This window comes from Carcharhinus amblyrhynchos, unplaced genomic scaffold, assembly GCF_965287045.1.
Source record: "Carcharhinus amblyrhynchos unplaced genomic scaffold, sCarAmb.v2.hapA scaffold_85, whole genome shotgun sequence".
NCBI lineage: Eukaryota > Metazoa > Chordata > Chondrichthyes > Carcharhiniformes > Carcharhinidae > Carcharhinus > Carcharhinus amblyrhynchos.
The window spans coordinates 611,044-634,565 of NW_027649825.1; the positions used below are offsets into that span (position 1 = coordinate 611,044).

At 49.9% G+C, this 23,522-nt stretch overlaps 1 protein-coding gene across 1 annotated transcript in view; it reads right to left on the bottom strand.

Annotated features, from left to right (window-relative positions):
• Nucleotides 1-23,522, bottom strand: part of itga10 (integrin, alpha 10) — a 102,673-nt gene that overhangs the window by 50,171 nt on the left and 28,980 nt on the right. Inside the window, 6 exon segments of the mRNA XM_080182728.1 lie at nucleotides 1,809-1,957; nucleotides 6,520-6,647; nucleotides 9,237-9,351; nucleotides 11,538-11,623; nucleotides 12,172-12,237; nucleotides 12,240-12,277. Of these exon segments, the coding sequence (XP_080038854.1) occupies nucleotides 1,809-1,957; nucleotides 6,520-6,647; nucleotides 9,237-9,351; nucleotides 11,538-11,623; nucleotides 12,172-12,237; nucleotides 12,240-12,277 (582 nt within the window).

Below are 23,522 nucleotides of genomic sequence, written 5' to 3' on the forward strand. Positions count from 1 at the left end.
CCCTCTGCAGACTTTCCACACCCTCCACGCAATTTGCTTTTCCACTCATCTTTGTGTCATCAGCAAATTTCATCACCCTACACTCAGCCCCCTCCTCCAGATCATCTATATAAATGGTAAATAGTTGAGGCCCCAGCACCGATCCCTGGGGCACTCCACTAGTCACCTACAGCCAATCAGAATAGCACCCACTGATACCAACTCTCTGCTTCCTATTAGACAACCAATCCTCGATCCACGCTAACACTTTACCCCCAACTCCATGCCCCCTATCCTTCTGAAGCAACCTTTTATGAGGCACCTTATCAAACGCCTTTTGAAAATCTAAAAACACCACATCCACCGGTTCGCCTGTGTCTACCGCACTGGACACATCCTCATAGAAATCCAATAAATTTGTCAAACACGACTTTCCCTTAACGAATCCGTGCTGCGTCTGCTCTATCAAACAATTCTTTTCTAGGTGCCTCGCTATTTCTTCTTTGATGATGGATTCAAGCATTTTTCCAACTACAGACGTTAAAGCTAACCTGCCTATAATTCCCTGCCTTTTGTCTGCTACCTTTTTTAAACAGCGGTGTAACATAAGCCATTTTCCAATCTTCCACGAGCTGGGGATACAGAGGTGGTTCACCAGGATGTTGCCTGGGATGGAGCATTTGGGCTATAAGGAGAGACTGCATAGGCTTCGATTGTTTTCTCTGGAGCAGAGAAGGCTGACAGGGGACATGATTGAGGTATTTAAGATTATGAGTGGTATGGACAGGGTGACTAGGGAGCAGCTGTTCCCTTGGTTCAGGAGTCAATCAAGGGGGTGCATAGTTTTAGGCTAAGGGGCAGGGACATCACGGTGGCACAGTGGGTTAGCACTGCTGCCTCACAATGCCAGGGACCTGGGTTCGATTCCCAGCAGCACGGTGACACAGTGGGTTAGCACTGCTGCTTCACAGCGCCAGGGACCTGAGTTTGATTCCCAGCAGCACGGTGACACAGTGGGTTAGCACTGCTGCCTCACAATGCCAGGGACCCGGGTTCGATTCCCAGCAGCACGGTGACACAGTGGGTTAGCACTGCTGCCTCACAATTCCAGGGACCCGGGTTCGATTCCCAGCAGCACAGTGGCTTAGCACTGCTGCCTCACAGCGCCAGGGACCCGGGTTCGATTCCCAGCAGCACAGTGACACAGTGGGTTAGCACTGCTGTCTCACAGAGCCAGGGACCCGGGTTCGATTCCCAGCAGCACAGTGACACAGTGGGTTAGCACTGCTGCCTCACAGCCCCAGGGACCCGGATTCGATTCCCGGTTTGGATCACTGTCTGTGTGGAATCTGCACGTTCTCTCCATGTCTGCGTGGGTTTCCTCCGGGTGCTCCAGTTTCCTCCCACAGTCCAAATGATGTGCTGGTTAGGGTGCATTGGCCATGCTAAATTCTCCCTCAGTGTCCCCGAACCGGTGCCTGAGTGTGGCGTTTAGGGGATTTTCACAGTAACTTCATTGCAGTGTTAATGTAAGCTGACTTGTGACACCGATAAAAAATCTTAATAAACTTGAAAGGAGTTCCAGAGGGGATTTTCGTTCAGAGGGTGGTGGGAATCTGGAATGTGCTGCCTGGGAGGTTGTGGCGGCTGGAAACCTTACAACCTTTAAAAAATATCTGGATGAGCACTTGAACTATTATAACATTCAGGATATGGGACAAGTGCTGGAGACCAGTACAGACTGGGTGGGCTGAAGGGCCTTTTCTGTGCTGTAAGATTTTATGACGAACAGACCCAGAGGCTGTGCAATGGACACAGATGATACTTACCATGCCACTTTGACTGCCATTGCTGTCTTAGTCTCACGGCCGCCCTGACGGCTGATATTCCTGGCAGCCTCCACCACCTTCCGGGCAGTTCTGTGTTCACCAAGACTGAACTCGTGAACCACTATCTCTGCGTACTGCAGCACTCCAATCTAAAGGCAAGAAAATAAACCCAAGGGATCACAGCTTTAGAATGAGGTGGCACAAACAAGGGAGCACAGTCCTGCTTCTGCCTTTCAATCAAACCTGTAGAACTCTTCAAAGCTGTGTAACTTCACATGTGGAGATGTCGGTGTTGGACTGGAGAGGGGACAGTACAAAGTCTCAAAAAACCAGGTTAAAGTTCAACCGGTTTATTCAGAATCATGAACTTTCGCAGCTCTGCTCCTTCATCAGGTGACTCGCACTCTTAAAAACTGTTACCAAATAAACCTGTTGGACTTTAACCTGGTGTTGTGAGACTTCTCACTGTGTATCTTCACAACTGGAGAAGTTATTACAGTATTGGTGAGTGGCAATTCAGAGGTAAGCCAGACTCTGATTCCACACGACAACCATGTGTTCCATGAGCAGGCTGTGCGTAAGCCGTGCCACTTAAAGATACTACACCAACTGGGCAAAATAATTTAAGGGCTTTAAACAATTGATCCTCCCACAGTGCGGTGCTCCCTCGGCACCGACCCCCCCACAGTGCGGTGCTCCCTCGGCACCGACCCCCCAACAGTGCGGTGCTCCCTCGGCACCGACCCCCCCACAGTGCGGTGCTCCCTCGGCACCGACCCCCCCACAGTGCGGTGCTCCCTCGGCACCGACCCCCCCACAGTGCGGTGCTCCCTCGGCACCGACCCCCCCACAGTGCGGTGCTCCCTCGGCACCAACCCTCCCCACAGTGCAGCGCTCCCTTGGCACCAACCCTCCCCACAGTGCAGCGCTCCCTCGGCACCGACCCTCCCCACAGTGCGGCGCTCCCTCGGCACCAACCCTCCCCACAGTGCAGCGCTCCCTCGGCACCGACCCTCCCACAGTGCGGCGCTCCCTCGGCACCGACCCTCCCACAGTGCAGCGCTCCCTCGGCACCAACCCTCCCCACAGTGCAGTGCTCCCTCAGCACCGACCCTCCCACAGTGCGGTGCTCCCTCAGCACCGACCCTCCCCACAGTGCGGCGCTCCCTCAGCACCGACCCTCCCTCAGTGCGGCGCTCCCTCGGCACAAGGCATCCCCTCCTCCCCTGCCCTATCCCTTAGCGCCTCGCATTTATCTCATTAATACCCCTAGAGTGCACATCTTTCAGCCCATCAAGTCTGCACCATCTCTTTGACAGAGCTTCCCAGACCCTATCACCGTAACCCCATGTATTTATCCCGCGAATGCACCGAGTCTTTGGACACTAGGGGGTAACTTACCATGGCCAGTGCACCCTAACTCGCACATTTTTGGAGTGTGGGAGGAAACCGGAGCACCCAGAGGAAACCCACACAGACACAGGGAGAACGTGCAAACTCCTCACAAACAGTGACCCAAACCGGAAATCAAACCTGGGTCCCTGGTGCTGAGGCAGCAGTGCTAACCCACTGTGTCACCGTGCTGCTGGGAATCGAACCCGGGTCCCTGACGCTGTGAGACAGCAGTGCTAACCCACTGTGTCACCGTGCTGCTGGGAATCGAACCCGGGTCCCTGGCGCTGTGAGACAGCAGTGTTAACCCACTGTGTCACCGTGCTGCTGGGAATCGAACCCGGGTCCCTGGTGCTGAGGCAGCAGTGCTAACCCACTGTGTCACCGTGCTGCTGGGAATCGAACCCGGGTCCCTGACGCTGTGAGACAGCAGTGCTAACCCACTGTGTCACCGTGCTGCTGGGAATCGAACCCGGGTCCCTGGCGCTGTGAGGCAGCAGTGCTAACCCACTGTGTCACCGTGCCCCCGGGAATCAAACCCGGGTCCCTGGTGCTGAGGCAGCAGTGCTAACCCACTGTGTCACCGTGCTGCTGGGAATCAAACCCGGGTCCCTGGCGCTGTGAGGCAGCAGTGCTAACCCACTGTAACACTGTGACACCCTCATTGCTATTTGTTGGAACCTGCTGTATGGAAATGTCTGTTGTATAACAGCTAGCACTGATCACTTGTGTCTCAGCTTCTACTTCTCAGAGTTATGATAAGCGGGTGAATAAATTTAAATCTTTGGGCTTCACGGGAAACATATCACCCAATTACAATGTCATAGGATAGTATCCCATTCCAGCTACATAAGCATTTAACCCAGACTGATAGTCCCAGTGAAGCTATAAGGGAGAGCCGCACTGTGGGAGGGTCGGTGCCGAGGGAACGCCGCACTGTGGGAGGGTCGGTGCCAAGGGAGCGCCGCACTGTGGGAGGGTCGGTGCCGAGGGAGCGCCGCACCTCTCTTTTGGAGGGTCAATACTGACTCAATAGCTCGAATGACCTCCTTCTGCACTGTAGGCATGATGTGATCCTGTGAGATCAGACCTGCCTCAGTAAAATGTAGACAGGGAGATAGTTTGGGTTGTTGATGATGGTATGGCCCTCAATGAGAAATCACAGTTCTTGTGCAGGTAGGAGATCACTAACTAATGTTCTAAATTTACACCGGGTCTGTACTTTGACCTGATTCACAACATACAGCTGTACGTCTTTTCCAAGCAGCTATGAAATATATATATAAAATGGGAGGGAGAGGAAATAGTTTGGGGTTTTGAAAATTATATGGATCAGCTTAAATTAGAACCTAAGTAATGAGGTCAACGCCCTGCTGTCAGCTGGGCTGTTTGCCCTGCACAGTGTGAGCAGAAATGGATCACATTCCAGCGTGGAACTGCTCTTATTCAGGCAGAAAGATCTGAAAGTGTAGTGCTGATCTACGCTGAGCTAACAGCTCAGAGCAGCAGTGCGGTAAAATAAGGGTCATATCAGCACTGAAACTCAGCAGACACAATAAAGAAAATTAAAATAGACAAAATACTTACCAACAGGAAAGCAGGATTGAGAATTACATTGTGGATGGAGCGAGGCAGAGAGAGGGAGAGTGAAAGTGAAGTTAAACACTGGAGGTGGAGTGAGTGAGAGAGCAAGGTTAAACACTGGAGTGAGTGAGTGAGAGGAGGTTAAACACTGGAGTGAGAGGGAGCCAGGTTAATCCCTGGCCTATTGTATATTCCTCTGTTAAGAAACGTGTTGAAAGTTTAACATTGACTGTTCTCTTCACACTCAATGAGAATCTCGCAGCAGGAAGCATCGGATCACAGATTCCCTACGGTGCAGAAGGAGACCATTTGGCCATCGAGTCTGCACCAAACACAATCCCACCCAGGTCCCTATCTCTGTAGCCCCAAGTATTTACCCTGTTCATCCCATCTGGCACTAAGCTGAAATTTAGCATAACCAATCCACCTAACCTGCACATCTTTGCACTGTGAGGGGAAACTGGTGCATCTGGAGAAAACCCAGCCAGACACAGGGAGAACATGCAATCTCTCACACAGACAGTGACCCAATCTGGGAATCGAACCCGGGTCCCTGGCGCTGTGAGGCAGCAGTGCTAACCCACTGTGTCACTGTGCTGCTGGGAATCGAACCCGGGTCCCTGGCGCTGTGAGGCAGCAGTGCTAACCCACTGTGTCACCGTGCTGCTGGGAATCGAACCCGGGTCCCTGGTACTGTGAGACAGCAGTGCTAACCCACTGTGTCACCGTGCTGCTGGGAATCGAACCCGGGTCCCTGGCACTGTGAGGCAGCAGTGCTAACCCACTGTGTCACCGTGCTGCTGGGAATCGAACCCAGGTCCCTGGTACTGTGAGACAGCAGTGCTAACCCACTGTGCCACCGTGCCCCCGGGAATCAAACCTGGGTCCCTGGCGCTGTGAGGCAGCAGTGCTAACCCACTGTGTCACCGTGCTGCTGGGAATCGAACCCGGGTCCCTGGTGCTGTGAGGCAGCAGTGCTAACCCACTGTGTCACCGTGCCCCCGGGAATCGAACCCGGGTCCCTGGCGCTGTGAGGCAGCAGTGCTAACCAACTGTCACCGTGCCCCCGGGAATCGAACCTGGGTCCTTGGCGCTGTGAGGCAGCAGTGCTAACCCACTGTGTCACCGTGCTGCTGGGAATTGAACCCGGGTCCCTGGCGCTGTGAGGCAGCAGTGCTAACCCACTGTGTCACCGTGCTGCTGGGAATCGAACCCGGGTCCCTGGCGCTGTGAGGCAGCAGTGCTAACCCACTGTGTCACCGTGCTGCTGGGAATCGCACCCGGGTCCCTGGCGCTGTGAGGCAACAGTGCTAACCCACTGTGTCACCGTGCCCCCGGGAATCGAACCCAGGTCCCTGGCGCTGTAAGGCAGCAGTGCTAACCCACTGTGTCACCGTGCTGCTGGGAATCGCATCCGGGTCCCTGGCGCTGTGAGGCAGCAGTGCTAACCCACCGTGTCACCGTGCCCCCGGGAATTGAACCCGGGTCCCTGGCGCTGTGAGGCAGCAGTGCTAACCCACTGTGTCACCGTGCCCCCGGGAATTGAACCCGGGTCCCTGGCGCTGTGAGGCAGCAGTGCTAACACTCTGTGCTGCCACGTCAGAGTAAAACAGGTTAATTGGGTACAGGTCAGGTAGAGGGAGAAAGGTAGTGTGAAACTCCCTGAAGCACAGATACTGTCTGCCTGGAAGGTGCAGAGTGGATTTCCAATGTGATGATCAGGTTGGGGACTTGCCTGGATTTGCTTTGGGCCAATGTGGAATTTGTTGAGGACATTGCTGAGGAACCTCTGTACCTCGTGCCAAGGGTAGATGCTGTTTGATCCGTCCAACAGAATGACAATATCCATGGAGACCCCACAATCTGGAAAAGAGACAGAGTGTTGTGGGGCTGTACGTAAAGGTGGAATGGGATTGGATGCACCAAGCTCTGTCGGCTTCATATTTCACTGTGTTCTGACCCTCAGCCTGAGCTCAAACATCTCAACCCTGCCACCGTGATATCTCAAAGCATCACTCCAGCATTGGCATCTGTACTAGCACAGAATCGTTACAGGGCAGGAGGCCATTCAGCCCATTGAGCCTGCACCAGCTCTTCAGGTGAGCATGATGACTGAGTCCATTCCCCTGCATATTGGTTCCATAAGTTTTTAAATAATTCATGGACTGGATGTAGGTGTTGCTGACTGTGCCAGCATTTATAGCCCATCCCAATTCAGTTTCTGAATGTGCTGGGTGAGCTGTCTTCATGAATCTGCTGCAGTCCCTGAGGTGTAGGTACACCTACAGTGTTGTTGGGGAGGGAATTCCAGGGTTTTGACCCAGCGACAGTGAAGGAACAGCCAATATATTCCCAAGTCAGGATGGTGAGTGACTTGGAGGGAGCCTGCAGGTGGTGGTGTTCCCCATGTATCTGCTGCTGTTGTCCTTCTAGATGGCAGAGCTTGTATGGTTGGAAGGTGCTGCCTAAGGAACCTGGGGGGTTCCTGCAGTGCATCTCGTAGATGGTACACATGGCTGTCACTATTTGTCGGTGGAGGAGAGATTGAATATTTGTGGGTGTGGTGCCAATTAAGCGGGGCTGCTTTGTCCTGGCTGGTGTTGAGCTTCTTGGAGCTGCACCCATCCAGGTTAGTGGGGAGTGTCCCATCACACTCCTGACTTGCACCTTGTAGACGGTGGACAGGCTTTGGGGAGTCAAGAGGTCTAGCCCATATTTTCAATGACTAAGGACATAAGACTGGGAGTGAAAACTCGCCCCAAAAACAGGTCAGGAACTTTCCCATTTTCACGCTAGCTGGACACTCGGAATCAATCGCTTAAAATTCCACCCAAAGAGGAGAGAGCTGGTCAAAGTACCAGAAAGTGAGGAAAATCCACGAATTTACAGCCCCCACCTGCTTCTTTGTACCAAACAGGACAGAACTAAGAACAAAGAGAATTCCAGCACAGGAACAGGCCCTTCGGCCCTTCAAGCCTACACCGACCATGCTGCCTGACTGAACTAAAACCCCCTACACTTCCAGGGACCATATCCCTCTATTCCCATCCTATTCATGGATTTATCAAGATGCTCCTTAAAAGTCACTATCCTTTCTGATTCCACTACCTCTCCCGGCAGCGAGTTCCAGGCACCCACCACCCTCTGTGTAAAAAACTTGTCTCCTTTAAACCTTACCCCTCGCATGTTACCCTGTGTCCCCTGATAATTGACACTTCCACCCTGGAAAAAGTTTCTGATTATCCAGTCTATCCATGACTCTCATAATCTTGTAGACTTCTATCAGGTCGCCCCTCAACCTCCATCGTTCCAGTGAGAACAAACCAAGTTTCTCCAACCTCTCCTCATAGCTGATGTCCTCCATACCAGGCAAGACCTCATGTCAGTAAGACATCCAACTCAATTTTCCAATCTGTACTCATTTCCGAACAAAAATCTCCTTTAAAGGAAACCACAAAAGTGAAGTGTCTCGATCGTGAGCACGTGGTGATTCCAGAGGAACCGACTGTGTAAAAACCCGCACCTTGGCAGAGTTGCTTTTAAGGAGTTAGTGCAAAGCTGGTTGTCTCTGCCCAGGGACACAGTAAGAACATAAGAACTAGGAGTGGGAGGGGGCCATCTGGCCCCTCAAGCCTGCTCCGCCATTCAATAAGATCATTTCATGGACTTAGCTCCACTTACCCACCCATTCATCATAACCCTTAAATCCTTTACTATTCAAAAATGTATCTATCCTTGCCTTAAAAACATTCAGTGAGGGAGCCTCAACTGCTTCACTGAGTAGGGAATTCCACAGATTCACAACCCACTGTGTGAAGAAGTTCCTCCTCAACTCAGTCCTAAATCTGTTCCCCCTTATTTTGAGGCCATGCCCCTAGTTCTAGTTTTACCTGCCACTGGGAACAACTTCCCTGCTTCTATCTTATCTATTCCCTTCATAATCTTATATGTTTCTATGAGATCTCCCCTCATTCTTGTGAATTTCAATATAGCCCCAGTCTACTCAGTCTCTCCTCATAAGCCAACCCTCTCAACTCCAGAATCTCCTCTGCATCCCTCCAGTGCCAGTATATCCTTTCTCAAGTAAGGAGACCAAAACTGTGCGCAGTACTCCAGGTGTGGCCTCACCAGCACCTTATACAGCTGCAACATAACCTCACTCTTTTTAAACTCCATCCCTCTAGCACTGAAGGACAAAATTCCATTTGACTTCTTCATTACCTGCTGGACCTGCAAACCAACTCCTTGAGATTCCTGCACAAGGACATCCAGATCCCTCTGCACAGCAGCATGCTGCTATTTTTTACAGTTTAAATAGTAGTCCATTTTGCTGTTATTCCTACCAAAATGGATGACCTCACATTTACCAATATTGTACTCCATCTGCCAGACCCTCGCCCACTCACTTATCTATATCCCTTCGCAGACTTTCAGCAAGAATGCTGATCGTACCTTGGGCAGTAGGTGCAATAATTCCCGAAGGCTGGAACTTGGAGCTGATGTTTGTACAGATTCCTGTGTTGTAGATGGAACTTCCACACTGCTGGGACCAGAGGGGCGCACATACCTGCAACAGGAAGAAGAACATAGCTGACATTACATTTCCCGTCCACCTTTAGAAGAAGGGAAATAGTGGCACTGGGAAGGTGTAAAAGAGATCAACTAGAATGATACCAGAGGTTATACCCAGATTGGACCCACTGTAGTGCTTTCTCCAGAAAAGAAGAATAAAGAAAGGACAGCACAGGAACAGGCCCTTTGGCCCTCCAAGCCTCCATCATGGTGCCCTAAAGTAAAAAGAAAACTTTCTGTCCTTCCTCAGTCCATAGCCTCTATTCCCTCCCTATTCATGTACCCATTCAGATGCCTCAAGTGTTGCTAATGCGCCTGCTTCCACCACCTCCTCTGGCAGCGCGTTCCAGGCACCCATCACTCTGTGTGAAAATCTTCCCTCACACATCTCCTTTAAACTTACTCTCTCTCACCTTGAACCTGTGCCCCCTTGTGATTGACACTTCCCCCTCCTGGGAAAAAGCCTCTGACCATCCACCCTGTCTATGCCTTTTATAATTTTGTACACCTCTATCAGGTAACGGAAGGGGTCATTGACAGTGCTATCAAGCAGCACCTGCTCAGCAATACCCTGCTCAGTGATGCCCAGTTTGGGTTTCACCAAGGTCACTCAGTTCCTGACCTCATTACAACCTTGGTTCAAACATGACAAAAGAGCTGAATTCCAGAGGTGAGGTGAGATGAGAGTGACCACCCTTGACATCAAAGCAGCATTCAACCGAGTGTGGCACCAAGGAGCCCAGGCAAAACTGGAATCAATGAGTGTCAGGGGGCAAACTCTCCGCTGGTTGGAGTCATACCTGGTACATAGAAAGGTGATTGTTGGAGGGTCAGTCATCTCAGCTCCAGGACATCTCTGCAGAAGTCCATCAGGGTAGTGTCCTAGGCCCAACAATCCTCACCTGCTTCATCAATGACCTTCCCTCCGTCATAAGGTCAGAAGTGGGGATGTTCGCTGATGATTGCACAATGTTCAGCACCATTCACAACTCCTCAGATACTGAAACAGTCCTTGTTCAAATGCAACAAGATCTGGACAATATCCCGGCTTGGGCTGACAAGCGGCAAGTAACGTTCACATCACACAATGCCAGGCAATGACCATCACCAAGGTTCCCCTGTCGAGGTGGCCAGTCTGGCCTTTGTGTTTTCTAAGTTCAGGAGCTGAATACCAGCCCGGAGGTGATTATAATTCTGCTCCTCGGGAATGGAGACCACAGTCCCGTATCCACTGCCATTTTTAATGGGTGGCCGTGCAATAATAATTCCACCACTATGGGGGCAGCCTTTGTTGTAGAGATGCTGCATTGTTCCTGTTCCTGGTTGTGAGCCTCTCTGCAAGGTACATACAGCTACTGCCTTGGCCTTTTCTTGAAATACCGCACATTTTGATGCCCCTTTCAGCACAACGTTATGGGCCAAAGGGCCTGTATTGTGCTGTAGTTTTTCTATGTTTTCTATGTTCTATATCCTAACCTCGATTGTGACCTTCAGCAACACTTGCACTAGTCTGCCCTCTAGCATCTACAACCTTCTGGAATATGGTCCTTAGTAACCTGAGGATTGGCCCTGACCTCCCCTGGGGATTTAAAAATAGGCAAGTCATGTTGCATCTTTATAGAGCCTTGGTTAGGCCTCACTTAGAATGTAGTGTTCCTTCTGGTAGCGTGGCGACCAGAATTTATGCGGAGTCTTTGGAGAGGGTACAGAAAACATTTCAGGATGTTGCCTGGTATGGAGGGCATTAGCTACGAGAAGAGGTTGGAGAAACTTGGTTTGGTTTGTTCTCAATGGAACAACAGAAGTCTACAAGATTATGAGGGGCACAGGTTTAAGGTGTGAGGGGTAAGGTTTTTCCCCAGGGTGGAAGAATCAATTACTAGGGGGCACAGTTTAAAGTGTGAGGGGCAAAGTTTAAAGGAGATGTACGAGGCAAGCTTTTTACATATAGAGTAGTGGGTGCCTGAAACTTGCTGCTGGGAAAAGTAGTGAAAGGAGATGCAATAGTGATTTTTAAGGGGCATCTGGACAAATACATAAATAGGATGGGAATAGAGGGATATGGTCCTCAGAAGGGTAGGGGGCTTTAGTTTAGTTAGGCAGCATGGTCAGTACAGGCTTGGAGGGCCGAAGGGCCTGTTCCTGTGCTGTAATTTTCTTTGTTCTATGGAAGCTGCTTACCATGAATCCCTGTGGGTTACGAGTCAGTGTCATGCCAAAGTGTGTGTTCTTCATATCATCAGAGATGTTCCTTAGAGCTGCCTCCCCTGCAGGAGTTTAACCAAACAAAAGAGACATGTATCATTGAATGGAGAGTCAGCTGTCTCTATTTATATCCACTCTCATTAAACCCAAGCAAAATTACACCTCAGTACTAAGTGTGACCTTCAACATTCTTCTAATCTTCCTGATGGTTTGGAGTGTCTAAGTTGGGGAAAGACTTCCCATTCAGCACAGGGTTAGATACAGAGTAAAGCTCCCTCTACACTGTCCCCCCATCAAACACTCCCAGGACAGGTACAGCACGGGGTTAGATACAGAGTAAAGCTCCCTCTACACTGTCCCCCATCAAACACTCCCAGGACAGGTACAGCACGGGTTAGATACAGAGTAAAGCTCCCTCTACACTGTCCCCCCATCAAACACTCCCAGGACAGGTACAGGATGCTGTGTTACTGACAAATTTCGACCCAACTCCCAAGACTGTCATTCTGTAACCCTCCCCAGCATCCTGAGTCACTGATTGCATCATTAGTTGTCTTCATCCACTCCCTCACAATATTCTCAATGGTGAATAATTTCAATATTGTTTTACCGGCGTTTAGTTTTACGCAGTTTGAGCTCCGTCGATTGGATACATTACATCGGTAGATATCACCTTGCTCTTTGCAATGCCGTCCCGGGGTGCACTGACCAGTAACCTGGGAACACAAAGTGAAAAGCACGCCTTATTTTGGTTATCACTTGTAGAAAAGGATGCTGAGATTTTATAGAACACTCATTTCAGGCACTCTCCAAGACTGGTTTTCACTGTGTGACAGGTATGGTGACACAGTGGTTAGCGCTGCTGCCTCACAGCTCCAAGGACCCGGGTTCGATTCCCGGCAACACAGTGACACAGTTGGTTAGCACTGCTGCCTCACAGCGCCAGGGACCTGGGTTTGATTCCCAGCAGCACGGTGACACAGTGGGTTAGCACTGCTGTCTCACAGTGCCAGGGACCCGGGTTTGATTCCCAGCTTGGGTCACTGTCTGTGTGGAGTCTGAACATTCTCCCCATGTCTGCATGGGTTTCCTCCGAGCGCTCCGGTTTCCTCCCACAGTCTGAAAGATGTGCTGATTAGGGTGCATCGGTTGTACTAAATTCTCCCTCAGTGTACCCGAACAGGCGGTGGACTGTGGCAACTATTGGAATTTCACAGTAACTTCATTGCAGTGTTAATGTAAGCCTTACTTGTGACTGATAAATAAATAAAAATAATAAATTTTAGAGCATTATCACTGTTACCTGTATTACTAGTCCAGTGACCACACTACTCTGCCAGCACCTTTCCCAATATCCAAATCTAGACATCACCTTATTCAGTTTTATTTATACTAGGTGGACTGAATGATACTGTCTCTCTGTTACAGCAGATAGTAAGTAGTCTCACTACATCAGGTGAGTCTCACCTGATGAAGGGGCAGTGCTCCGAAAGCTCGTGCTACCAAATAAACCTGTTGGACTTTAACCTGGTGTTGTGAGACGACTTACTGTGACCACCCCAGTCCAAAACCAGCATCTCCACATCATAAAGACAGGCACTTCCTCCAGATGCCATCTTCACTGAAGATCCAGGATTCGAACCAAGTTGGGATGAAACAGCTGATGGCCCTGAGCTGGAGATGGGAGTAATCAGCCGGGGTTCCTGCAGGCAATGGTAGCCCTGTAACTTTGTGGGAATCTACATCTGCCTATAGTCAATTCCAGGATTCATAGGTAAAGAATGGACACCGGCTGCATGGCCTGAAGATAATTAATAAGGAGCCCAGTGAGAGTCAGCGCCCTCAGGAGAGGAGGGGGGACCCTGTACCCCAGTGAGAGTCAGCACCTTCAGGAGAGGAGGGGGACCCTGTACCCCAGTGAGAGTCAGCACCTTCAGGAGAGGAGGGGGGACCCTGTACCCCAGTGAGAGTCAGCACCTTCAGGAGAGGAGAGGGAACCTGTACCCCAGTGAGAGTCAGCACCTTCAGGAGAGGAGGGGGGACCCTGTACCCCAGTGAGAGTCAGCACCTTCAGGAGAGGAGAGGGAACCTGTACCCCAGTGAGAGTCAGCACCTTCAGGAGAGGAGGGGGGACACTGTACCCCAGTGAGAGTCAGCACCTTCAGGAGAGGAGGGGGACCCTGTACCCCAGTGAGAGTCAGCGCCCTCAGGAGAGCAGGGGGGACCCTGTACCCCAGTGAGAGTCAGCGCCCTCAGGAGAGGAGGGGGGACCCTGTACCCCAGTGAGAGTCAGCAGCTTCAGGAGAGGAGGGGGACCCTGTACCCCAGTGAGAGTCAGCACCTTCAGGAGAGGAAGGGGACCCTGTACCCCAGTGAGAGTCAGCACCTTCAGGAGAGGAGAGAGACCCTGTACCCCAGTGAGAGTCAGCACCTTCAGGAGAGGAGGGGGACCCTGTACCCCAGTGAGAGTCAGCACCTTCAGGAGAGGAAGGGGACCCTGTACCCCAGTGAGAGTCAGCACCTTCAGGAGAGGAGAGAGACCCTGTACCCCAGTGAGAGTCAGCACCTTCAGGAGAGGAGGGAGACCCTGTACCCCAGTGAGAGTCAGCACCTTCAGGAGAGGAGGGGGACCCTGTACCCCAGTGAGAGTCAGCACCTTCAGGAAAGGAGGGGGACCACAGTTTAAGTGAGACTCATCAGATAAAGATAGAAAACAGTGCGAGTTTAACAAGTTAGCTGAGTGACAGTAAACAATGGAAAACGGCTGAAAAGTGAATCCACTTTGCGAGATGCATTTGATGCCAAGTTCTTGTGGCTAACTTAAATAGCAGGGTGGTAACCTGCCAACTCCTCTCATCGAGCTCAGGTTTCTCGCTGGTGTTTTTTTATATAGGCCTCTCATTACAGACTGCACTGTGTGCCTTTCACAGCTGGCCTGCATTATCCCTCATCAGTCAGAAATCTCTGTGAATTTACTTGGCGAGTTCTTCTCGCAATGTTTCAGAGAGAGAGAGGGAAATCCACTAGATTAATCCCTGTTTTTCAGGTAAAGCTCAAATGCCTGACTTTGTATGAAGTGATTTAAATTGTGGCTGTGGAAACGCTGAAGGGAGGTGAACACAGTGCCTCCCGTGATTAAATTCAGGTGGATTAAGATGGTCTGTGGTTGCCTCGCTCTCTCTCCGGGTGCCCTTTCCTGCTGTGGCTACTCCTCATTCCTTGCACGACCATTCGAATACACGTTAGGAGCTGGGAATTAATAAAAATCACTTCAGTGCAGAAGATAGCCATTTGGCCCATTGACTCTGCACCGATCACAATCCCACCCAGGCCCTATTCCCGTATCCCTACGTATTTACTCTGCTAGTTCCCCTGACACTAAGGGGCAATTTAGCATGGCCAATCCACCCAACTGCACATCTTTGGACTGTGGGAGAAAACTGGAGCACCCAGAGGAAACCCACACAGACATGGGGAGAATGTGCAGACTCCACACAGACAGTGACTCAAACTGGGAATTGAACCCAGGTCCCTGGCGCTGTGAGGCAGTAATGCTAACCACTACACCATGTTTAGAAGGGCGGAATCAGCCACATCTAATGATACGTTGGCCTTTGTTAGAATGTAATAGGTGACAACTTTGTATTGTGTGACAGAAAGAGACAAAGAGTTTCAGAATAAGAGCACAGTGTGAATAAGGTCAAACCAGGGAAAAAGCATAAAAAGTTTAAACTAAACGTCAAAGTCAACTCCGATTCCCCCCCTGTTAACTACGATCCGCACCCCCCTCCCCCCCACCCCCCTCCCCGGTTAACTATGATTCTCCCTGCGCAGATGCCGAGTATTGCCAGCACTTTCTGTTTTTATCTCAGATTTACAGCATTCACTCATATTTTGCTGTTATAAAGTTAAAGGCAATTTACTAGAAATGTAAAGCATTCATAACAAGACATAGAAACTAGAAGCAAGAAGAGGATCTTCCAGCCTGCTCCGCCATTCATTATTATCATGGCTAATCATTGAATTCCACACATTCACCACCCTCTGGGTGAAGAAATTTCTCCTCACCTCAGTCCTAAAAGGTTTACCCTTATCCTCAAACTATGTCCCCCAGTTCTGGGCTCCTCCACCATCGGGAACATTGTTTCTGAATCTACCCTTTAGGCAAATCAATGTTACAAAGATAGAGATGAGTGGGTCTAATCTAACAGCCATTGAACTCCCAGTTTCCCTGACCAGTTTCTTTAAGGTTCAGTGATTTCAGTTTGGGTATTAAATTTGCTCAGTGGAAGTGGAACATCCCAGCTCCCTGATCACGAGTCGTGGGCAGCGCAGTGGCACAGTGGTTAGCACTGCTGCCTCACAGCACCAGGGATCCGGGTTCAATTCCAGCCTCGGGTGACTGTGTGGAGTTTGAACAGAGTTTGCGTGTTCTCCCCGTGTCTGCATGGGTTTCCTCCAGGTACTCCAGTTTCCAAAGATGTGCCGGTTAGATGGATTGGCCATGGTAAATCGGTTACAGGGATAGGGCAGAGGAGCAGTGCAAAGCCGATGGGCCGAATGACTTCTTCTGCACTGTAGAATTCTCGGATGATGTGGAGATGCCGGTGTTGGACTGGGGTGGGCACAGTAAGAAGTCTCACAACACCAGGTTAAAGACCAACAGGTTTATTTCCCAGCACGAGCTTTCAGAGTCTAAGCTTGTGCTACCAAATAAACCTGTTAGACTTTAACCTGGTGTTGTGAGACTTCTTACTGAATTCTAGGATTCCAGGGTATTTTACGATACAATCCACTAACCCTGTTAGGAAGTAAGTGTGTGTATGTGTGCGTGTGTGGGTGTGTGCCTGTACGTGTGACAGAGAAAGAGAGAGAGAAACAGACCAGCTCACACTTGTATAAAGAATGCTGAGGTACCGCAAAATTGTCCCCAAAGCCTGTATCCCAGCAAGACTCAAGAACACATTCAGAGGCACAAGAGAAGAGGAAAGCAACCTAGTGTGGATGTGTAGGACACCTGACTGACAGATATGGGACGGGGGCGGGGGGGGGATTTACGTGATCAGTGTAGGTATTGCAGCCAAAGACTCTGGGACTGAGTTCAAGAAGAATTATATCAGCAGAGGAAATGATATCAGCAGATAGCACTGCTGTGAGACTGCGACAACTCAGCCAAGTCACAGCTGCTGCTGCCAACACTTTCAACTTTTGAACAGTTTTAGATCGGACAAGTAATGAGAGAAGCAGACAAGGCATTGGCACAGAGCAATCAGAGACCTACTCACAATACTCAAACCAGAGAGACAAAAAGAACATTTCAGACCTGGAAATCAGATCTAACCTTTCCTGTTTTCCTTCTGGAGAAACAGACGTTAAGAATGACTCAGTTTTGGAATTAATAATATTTTCCCCCTTTGTTTCTCTCCTTTCTGAGATTAGAATGCAGTCAATCACTTTACTGCATCAGCTTTCGCATCTTGCCCAATAGGTCCATGAACAGGGCCCACACTCACTCCCACTCCAGCACCTCATTAACACAATCCCCCACTCACCCCCCACAACACCTCATTAACACAATCCCCCACTCACCTCCCTCCAACACCTCATTAACACATCTTCCCCACTCACCCCCCACAACACCTCAGTATACGCTGTACAATCCCCACTCACCTCCCTCCAACACCTCATTAACACAATCCCCCACTCACCCCCACAACACCTCATTAACACAATCCCCCACTCACCCCCCACAACACCTCATTAACACAATTCCCCCACTCACCTCCCTCCAACACCTCATTAACACAATCCCCCACTCACCCCCCACAACACCTCATTAACACAATCCCCCACTCACCCCCCACAACACCTCATTAACACAATCCCCCACTCACCCCCACAACACCTCATTAACACAATCCCCCACTCACCCCCACAACACCTCATTAACACAATCCCCCACTCACCTCCCTCCAACACCTCATTAACACAATCCCCCACTCACCCCCCACAACACCTCATTAACACAATCCCCACTCACCTCCCACAACACCTCATTAACACAATCCCCCACTCACCCCCACAACACCTCATTAACACAATCCCCACTCAACCCTCCAACACCTCATTAACACAATCCCCCACTCACCCCCACAACATTATCCGATGCCTCATTAACACAATCCCCCACTCTCCCCCACAACACCTCATTAACACAATCCCCCACTCACCTCCCTCCAACACCTCATTAACACAATCCCCCACTCACCCCCCACAACACCTCATTAACACAATCCCCCACTCACCCCCACAACACCTCATTAACACAATCCCCCACTCAACCCCTCCAACACCTCATTAACACAATCCCCCACTCACCCCCCACAACACCTCATTAACACAATCCCCCACTCAACCCCTCCAACACCTCATTAACACAATCCCCACTCACCTCCCTCCAACACCTCAGTAACACAATCCCCACTCACCTCCCTCCAACACCTCATTAACACAATCCCCCACTCACCCCCCACAACACCTCATTAACACAATCCCCCACTCAACCCCTCCAACACCTCATTAACACAATCCCCCACTCACCCCCACAACACCTCATTAACACAATCCCCCACTCACCTCCCTCCAACACCTCATTAACACAATCCCCCACTCACCCCCCACAACACCTCATTAACACAATCCCCCACTCACCCCCCACAACACCTCATTAACACAATCCCCCACTCAACCCCTCCAACACCTCATTAACACAATCCCCACTCACCCCCCACAACACCTCATTAACACAATCCCCCACTCACCTCCCTCCAACACCTCATTAACACAATCCCCCACTCACCCCCACAACACCTCATTAACACAATCCCCCACTCACCTCCCTCCAACACCTCATTAACACAATCCCCACTCACCTCCCTCCAACACCTCATTAACACAATCCCCCACTCACCTCCCTCCAACACCTCATTAACACAATCCCCCACTCACCCCCCACAACACCTCATTAACACAATCCCCCACTCACCCCCCACAACACCTCATTAACACAATCCCCCACTCACCCCCACAACACCTCATTAACACAATCCCCCACTCACCCCCCACAACACCTCATTAACACAATCCCCCACTCACCCCCACAACACCTCATTAACACAATCCCCCACTCACCCCCCACAACACCTCATTAACACAATCCCCCACTCACCCCCCACCAACACCTCATTAACACAATCCCCCACTCACCTCCCTCCAACACCTCATTAACACAATCCCCCACTCACCCCCCACAACACCTCATTAACACAATCCCCCACTCACCCCCCACAACACCTCATTAACACAATCCCCCACTCACCCCCTCCAACACCTCATTAACACAATCCCCCACTCACCTCCCTCCAACACCTCATTAACACAACCCCCCACTCACCTCCCTCCAACACCTCATTAACACAATCCCCCACTCACCCCCCACAACACCTCATTAACACAATCCCCCACTCACCCCCCACAACACCTCATTAACACAATCCCCCACTCACCCCCCACAACACCTCATTAACACAATCCCCCACTCACCCCCCTCCAACACCTCATTAACACAATCCCCCACTCACCTCCCTCCAACACCTCATTAACACAATCCCCCACTCACCCCCCACAACACCTCATTAACACAATCCCCCACTCACCCCCCACAACACCTCATTAACACAATCCCCCACTCACCCCCCACAACACCTCATTAACACAATCCCCCACTCAACCCCCACAACACCTCATTAACACAATCCCCCACTCACCTCCCCACAACACCTCATTAACACAATCCCCCACTCACCCCCCTCCAACACCTCATTAACACAATCCCCCACTCACCTCCCTCCAACACCTCATTAACACAATCCCCCACTCACCCCCCACAACACCTCATTAACACAATCCCCCACTCAACCCCTCCAACACCTCATTAACACAATCCCCCACTCACCTCCCTCCAACACCTCATTAACACAATCCCCCACTCACCCCCCACAACACCTCATTAACACAATCCCCCACTCACCTCCCCACAACACCTCATTAACACAATCCCCCACTCAACCCCTCCAACACCTCATTAACACCAATTCACCCCACTCACCCTCCCCTCCAACACCTCATTAACACAGTTCCTCACACTCACCCTCCTCCAACACCTCTCCACCTTGGTCCAGCTGTGGGGAACTGTACTTGTTTGGTTCTAATAGAGCCAGAGAATGCCATGCAGTGTCTTCTCTTCCTGTTCCTCTACCATTCCTCTGGTGTACCCCAAGGATCTATCCTCCACCCCCTCCTCCTTTCCCCAAAAACATGGAATCGGTTTCCACACAAATGGTGACCACACTCAGCACCACCTCACCAACACTCTTTTAACTCCTCCACTTTCTTTAAATTGCCAGGTTGTAGGACTAACATCCAGAGCTGTATAAACCAGGAGAGGCAATGGCCTGCTGGTATTACCACTAGACTGTTAATCTAGAAACTCAGCTACTGTTGTGGGGACCCAGGTTCTAATCCCACCACGGCAGATGGTGGATTTTGAATTAATAACGTAAGAACATAGGAACTCAGAGCAGGAGTGGGCCATCTGGCCCCTCGAGCCTGCTCCGCCATTCAATAAGATCATGGCTGATCTTTCCATGGATTCGGTTCCACTTACCCGCCCACTCACCGTAACCCTTAATTCCTTTACTGCTCATAAATCTATCTACCCTTGCCTTGAAAACATTCAATGAGGTAGCCTCAATTGCTTCACTGGACAGGGAATTCCACAGATTCACAACCCTTTGTGTGGAAAAAGTTCCTCCTCAACTCAGTCCTAAATCTGCTTCCCCCTTATTTTGAGGCTGTGCCCCCAGTTCTAGTTTCACCTGTCAGTGGAATCAACTTCCCTGTTTCTATCTTATCCATTTCCTTCATAATCTTATATAATTCTATAAGGTCCCCTCATTTTTCTGAATTCCAATGAGTATAGCCCCAATCGATTCAGTCTCTCCTCATAAGCCAACCCTCTCAACTCCGGAATCAACCTAGTGAATCTCCTCTGTGTTCTCTCTCCAGTGCCAGTATATCCTTTCTCAAGTAAGTACTCTAGGTGTGGCCTCACCAGCACCTTATACAGCTGCAACATAACCTCACTGTTTTTAAACTCCATCCCTCTAGCAATGAAGGATAAAATTCCATTTGCCTTCTTCATTACCTGCTGGACCTGCAAACCAACTCCTTCAGATTCTTGCACAAGGACACCCAGGACCCTCTGCACAGCAGCAAGCTGCAATGTTTTACCATTTAAATAATAGTCCATTTTGCTGTTATTCCTACCAAAATGGATGACCTCACATTTACCAATATTGTACTCCATCTGCCAGACCCTCATCCACTCACTTAGATTATCTATATCCCTTTGCAGACTTTCAGTGTCCTCTGCACACTTTGCTCTGCCATCCATCTTAGTGTCATCTGCGAATTTTGACACACTACACTTGGTCCCCAACTCCAAACCATCTCTGTAAATTGTAAATAATTGTGGTCCCAACACTGATCCCTGAGGCACACCACTAGTCATTGATCGCCAACTAGAAAAACACCCATTTACCCCCACTCTTTGTTTTCTGTTAGTTAACCAATCCTCTATCCTTGCTAATACATTACCTGTAATTCAATTAAAGAAAATCTGGAATTAAGAATCTACTGATGACTATGAAACAATTGTCCATTGTTGGAAAAACCCATCTGGTTCACTATTGTCCTTTAGGGAAGGAAATCTGCTGTCCGTACCCGGTCTGGCCTACATGTGACTCCAGAGCCACAGCACTCGGGCACTAGGGATGGGCAATAAATGCTGCCAGCAACGCCCATGTCCCACTCATGAATAAAAATAACAGAAATTTCATCCAATTAAAAGTGGGAAGAATGAAGCTACTGATCTCTCTACAAACTCTGGTCCCTAACTTTCCCTCTCACCCTGCAACTCTGAGGCTGAATCAGACAGTTTACAATCTGCACGTCATATTTGATGAGCTTCTGACCATACTCTACTGCCAGGTTCTGTTCATTCATCACTCCCTGACCCCGGCTCCCAGTTACAGAAAAGATTTACCAGGATGTTGCCTGGTATGGAGAGCATTAGCCAAGAGGAGCAGTTGGAGAAACTTGGTTTGTCCTCACTGCAGCGACGGAGGTTGAGGGGAGACCTGATAGAAGTCGACAAGATTATGAGAGGCACGGACAGAGTGGATAGTCAGGAGCTTTTTCCCAGGGTGGAAGAGTCAATTACTAAGGGAGATAGATTTAAAGTGTGAGGGGCAAGGTTTAAAGGAGCTGTATGAGGCAGGTTTTTTACACAGAGGGTGGTGGCTGTCTGGTACTCGCTGCCGGGGGGTTGTGGAAGCGGATACGATAGTGAGTTTTAAGGGGCGTCTGGACAAATCCATGAATAGGATGGGATTAAAGGGATTTGGTCCCCGGAAGGGTAGGGGGTTTTAGTTCAGTCAGGGCAGCATGGTCAGTGCAGGCTTGGAGGGGCCGAAGGGTCTGTTCCTGTGCTGGAATTTTCTTTGTTCTTGCACCATGCTGCTTCTCCTTGTTCTCAGATCCTTCCATACCTCTGGAATCTTTTCCACCCACACAACCTTCCCAGCCGTTAACACTCCTCTAATGATAGCCTCATTAGAAACTGTAGCTGCCAAGCTCGGGAATTCAATCACCAAATCTCTCTACCTCTCTCTTTGCTCCCCTTGCCCCGCACATGGCCCCTCTTCGTCCCTCACATGGCCCCTCTCTGTTCATCTGCAAAAGTGTAAAATAAACGGAACACCGCGGTGCTGGATTCTGAAACCAGAACAGACAGCACTGGAAAAACCCTCTTCCACCTTCTTCCATCGGGAAAAAAATACAAAAGTTGGAGATCGCGTACTAACTGACTCCAGAACAGCTTCTTCCCTGCTGCCATTAGAACTAACATTGAGAAAAAGGGGGAAAAGGGGAAGCAAAGGGGGAGAAAAGGTAAAGAAAGAGGGGATAAAATACAGGGAAAGAGTGGGGCTGAGGAAAGAAAAACAAAGGAAGAAATAGAAAGTAGAGGATTTGCCCTCCTTAGGTCTGCTGTGATCCTGTCATTTTATTACATTTCCAGTATTGTACCCTTCGCGAGCTTTGAAATTATACCCTCAATACTCAATGATCTGATGGGCTGAATGGCCTCTTTCTGCACTGTAGGGATCCTATGGTTTTATGATATCCAATTTTAAATGATTAATCTATGTGAAAAAACGTGCTGCCGTCAAACTTTTGAATGACCTACCTTATATTAAGCTGATCTTTCTCTACACCCTAGCTATGACTGTAACACTATATTCTTCTCTCTCTCCTTTCCTTCTCCCCTCTGTACTCTATGAATGGTATGCTCTATCTGTACAGCGTGCAAGAAACAATACTTTTCATTGTATCCCAATCTACGTGGCAATAATAAATCAAAGCAAACTCAGCAGGTCTGGCAGCATCCATGAGGAGACAAACAGCTAATATCTTAAAGTTTATTTAAGTCACAAAAACCCAGCTTGCAGGTGCAGCAGGTGGTCAGGAAGGCGAATGGGATGCTGGCCTTCATAGCGAGGGGGATTGAATATAAAAGTAGGGAGGTCTTGCTGCGGCTGTATAGGGCATTGGTGAGGCTGCAGCTGGAGTGCTGTGTGCAGTTTTGGGCGCCGTACTTACGCAAGGATATTTTGGCCTTGGAGGGAGTGCAGAGGAGGTTTACTAGGCTGATGTTGGAGTTGAGGGGGTTGAGCTATGAGGAGAGGCTGAATAAACTAGGCTTGTACTCGTTAGAGTTTAGAAGAATGAGAGGAGATCTCATTGAGACATATAAGATGATGAATGGGACGGACAGGATAG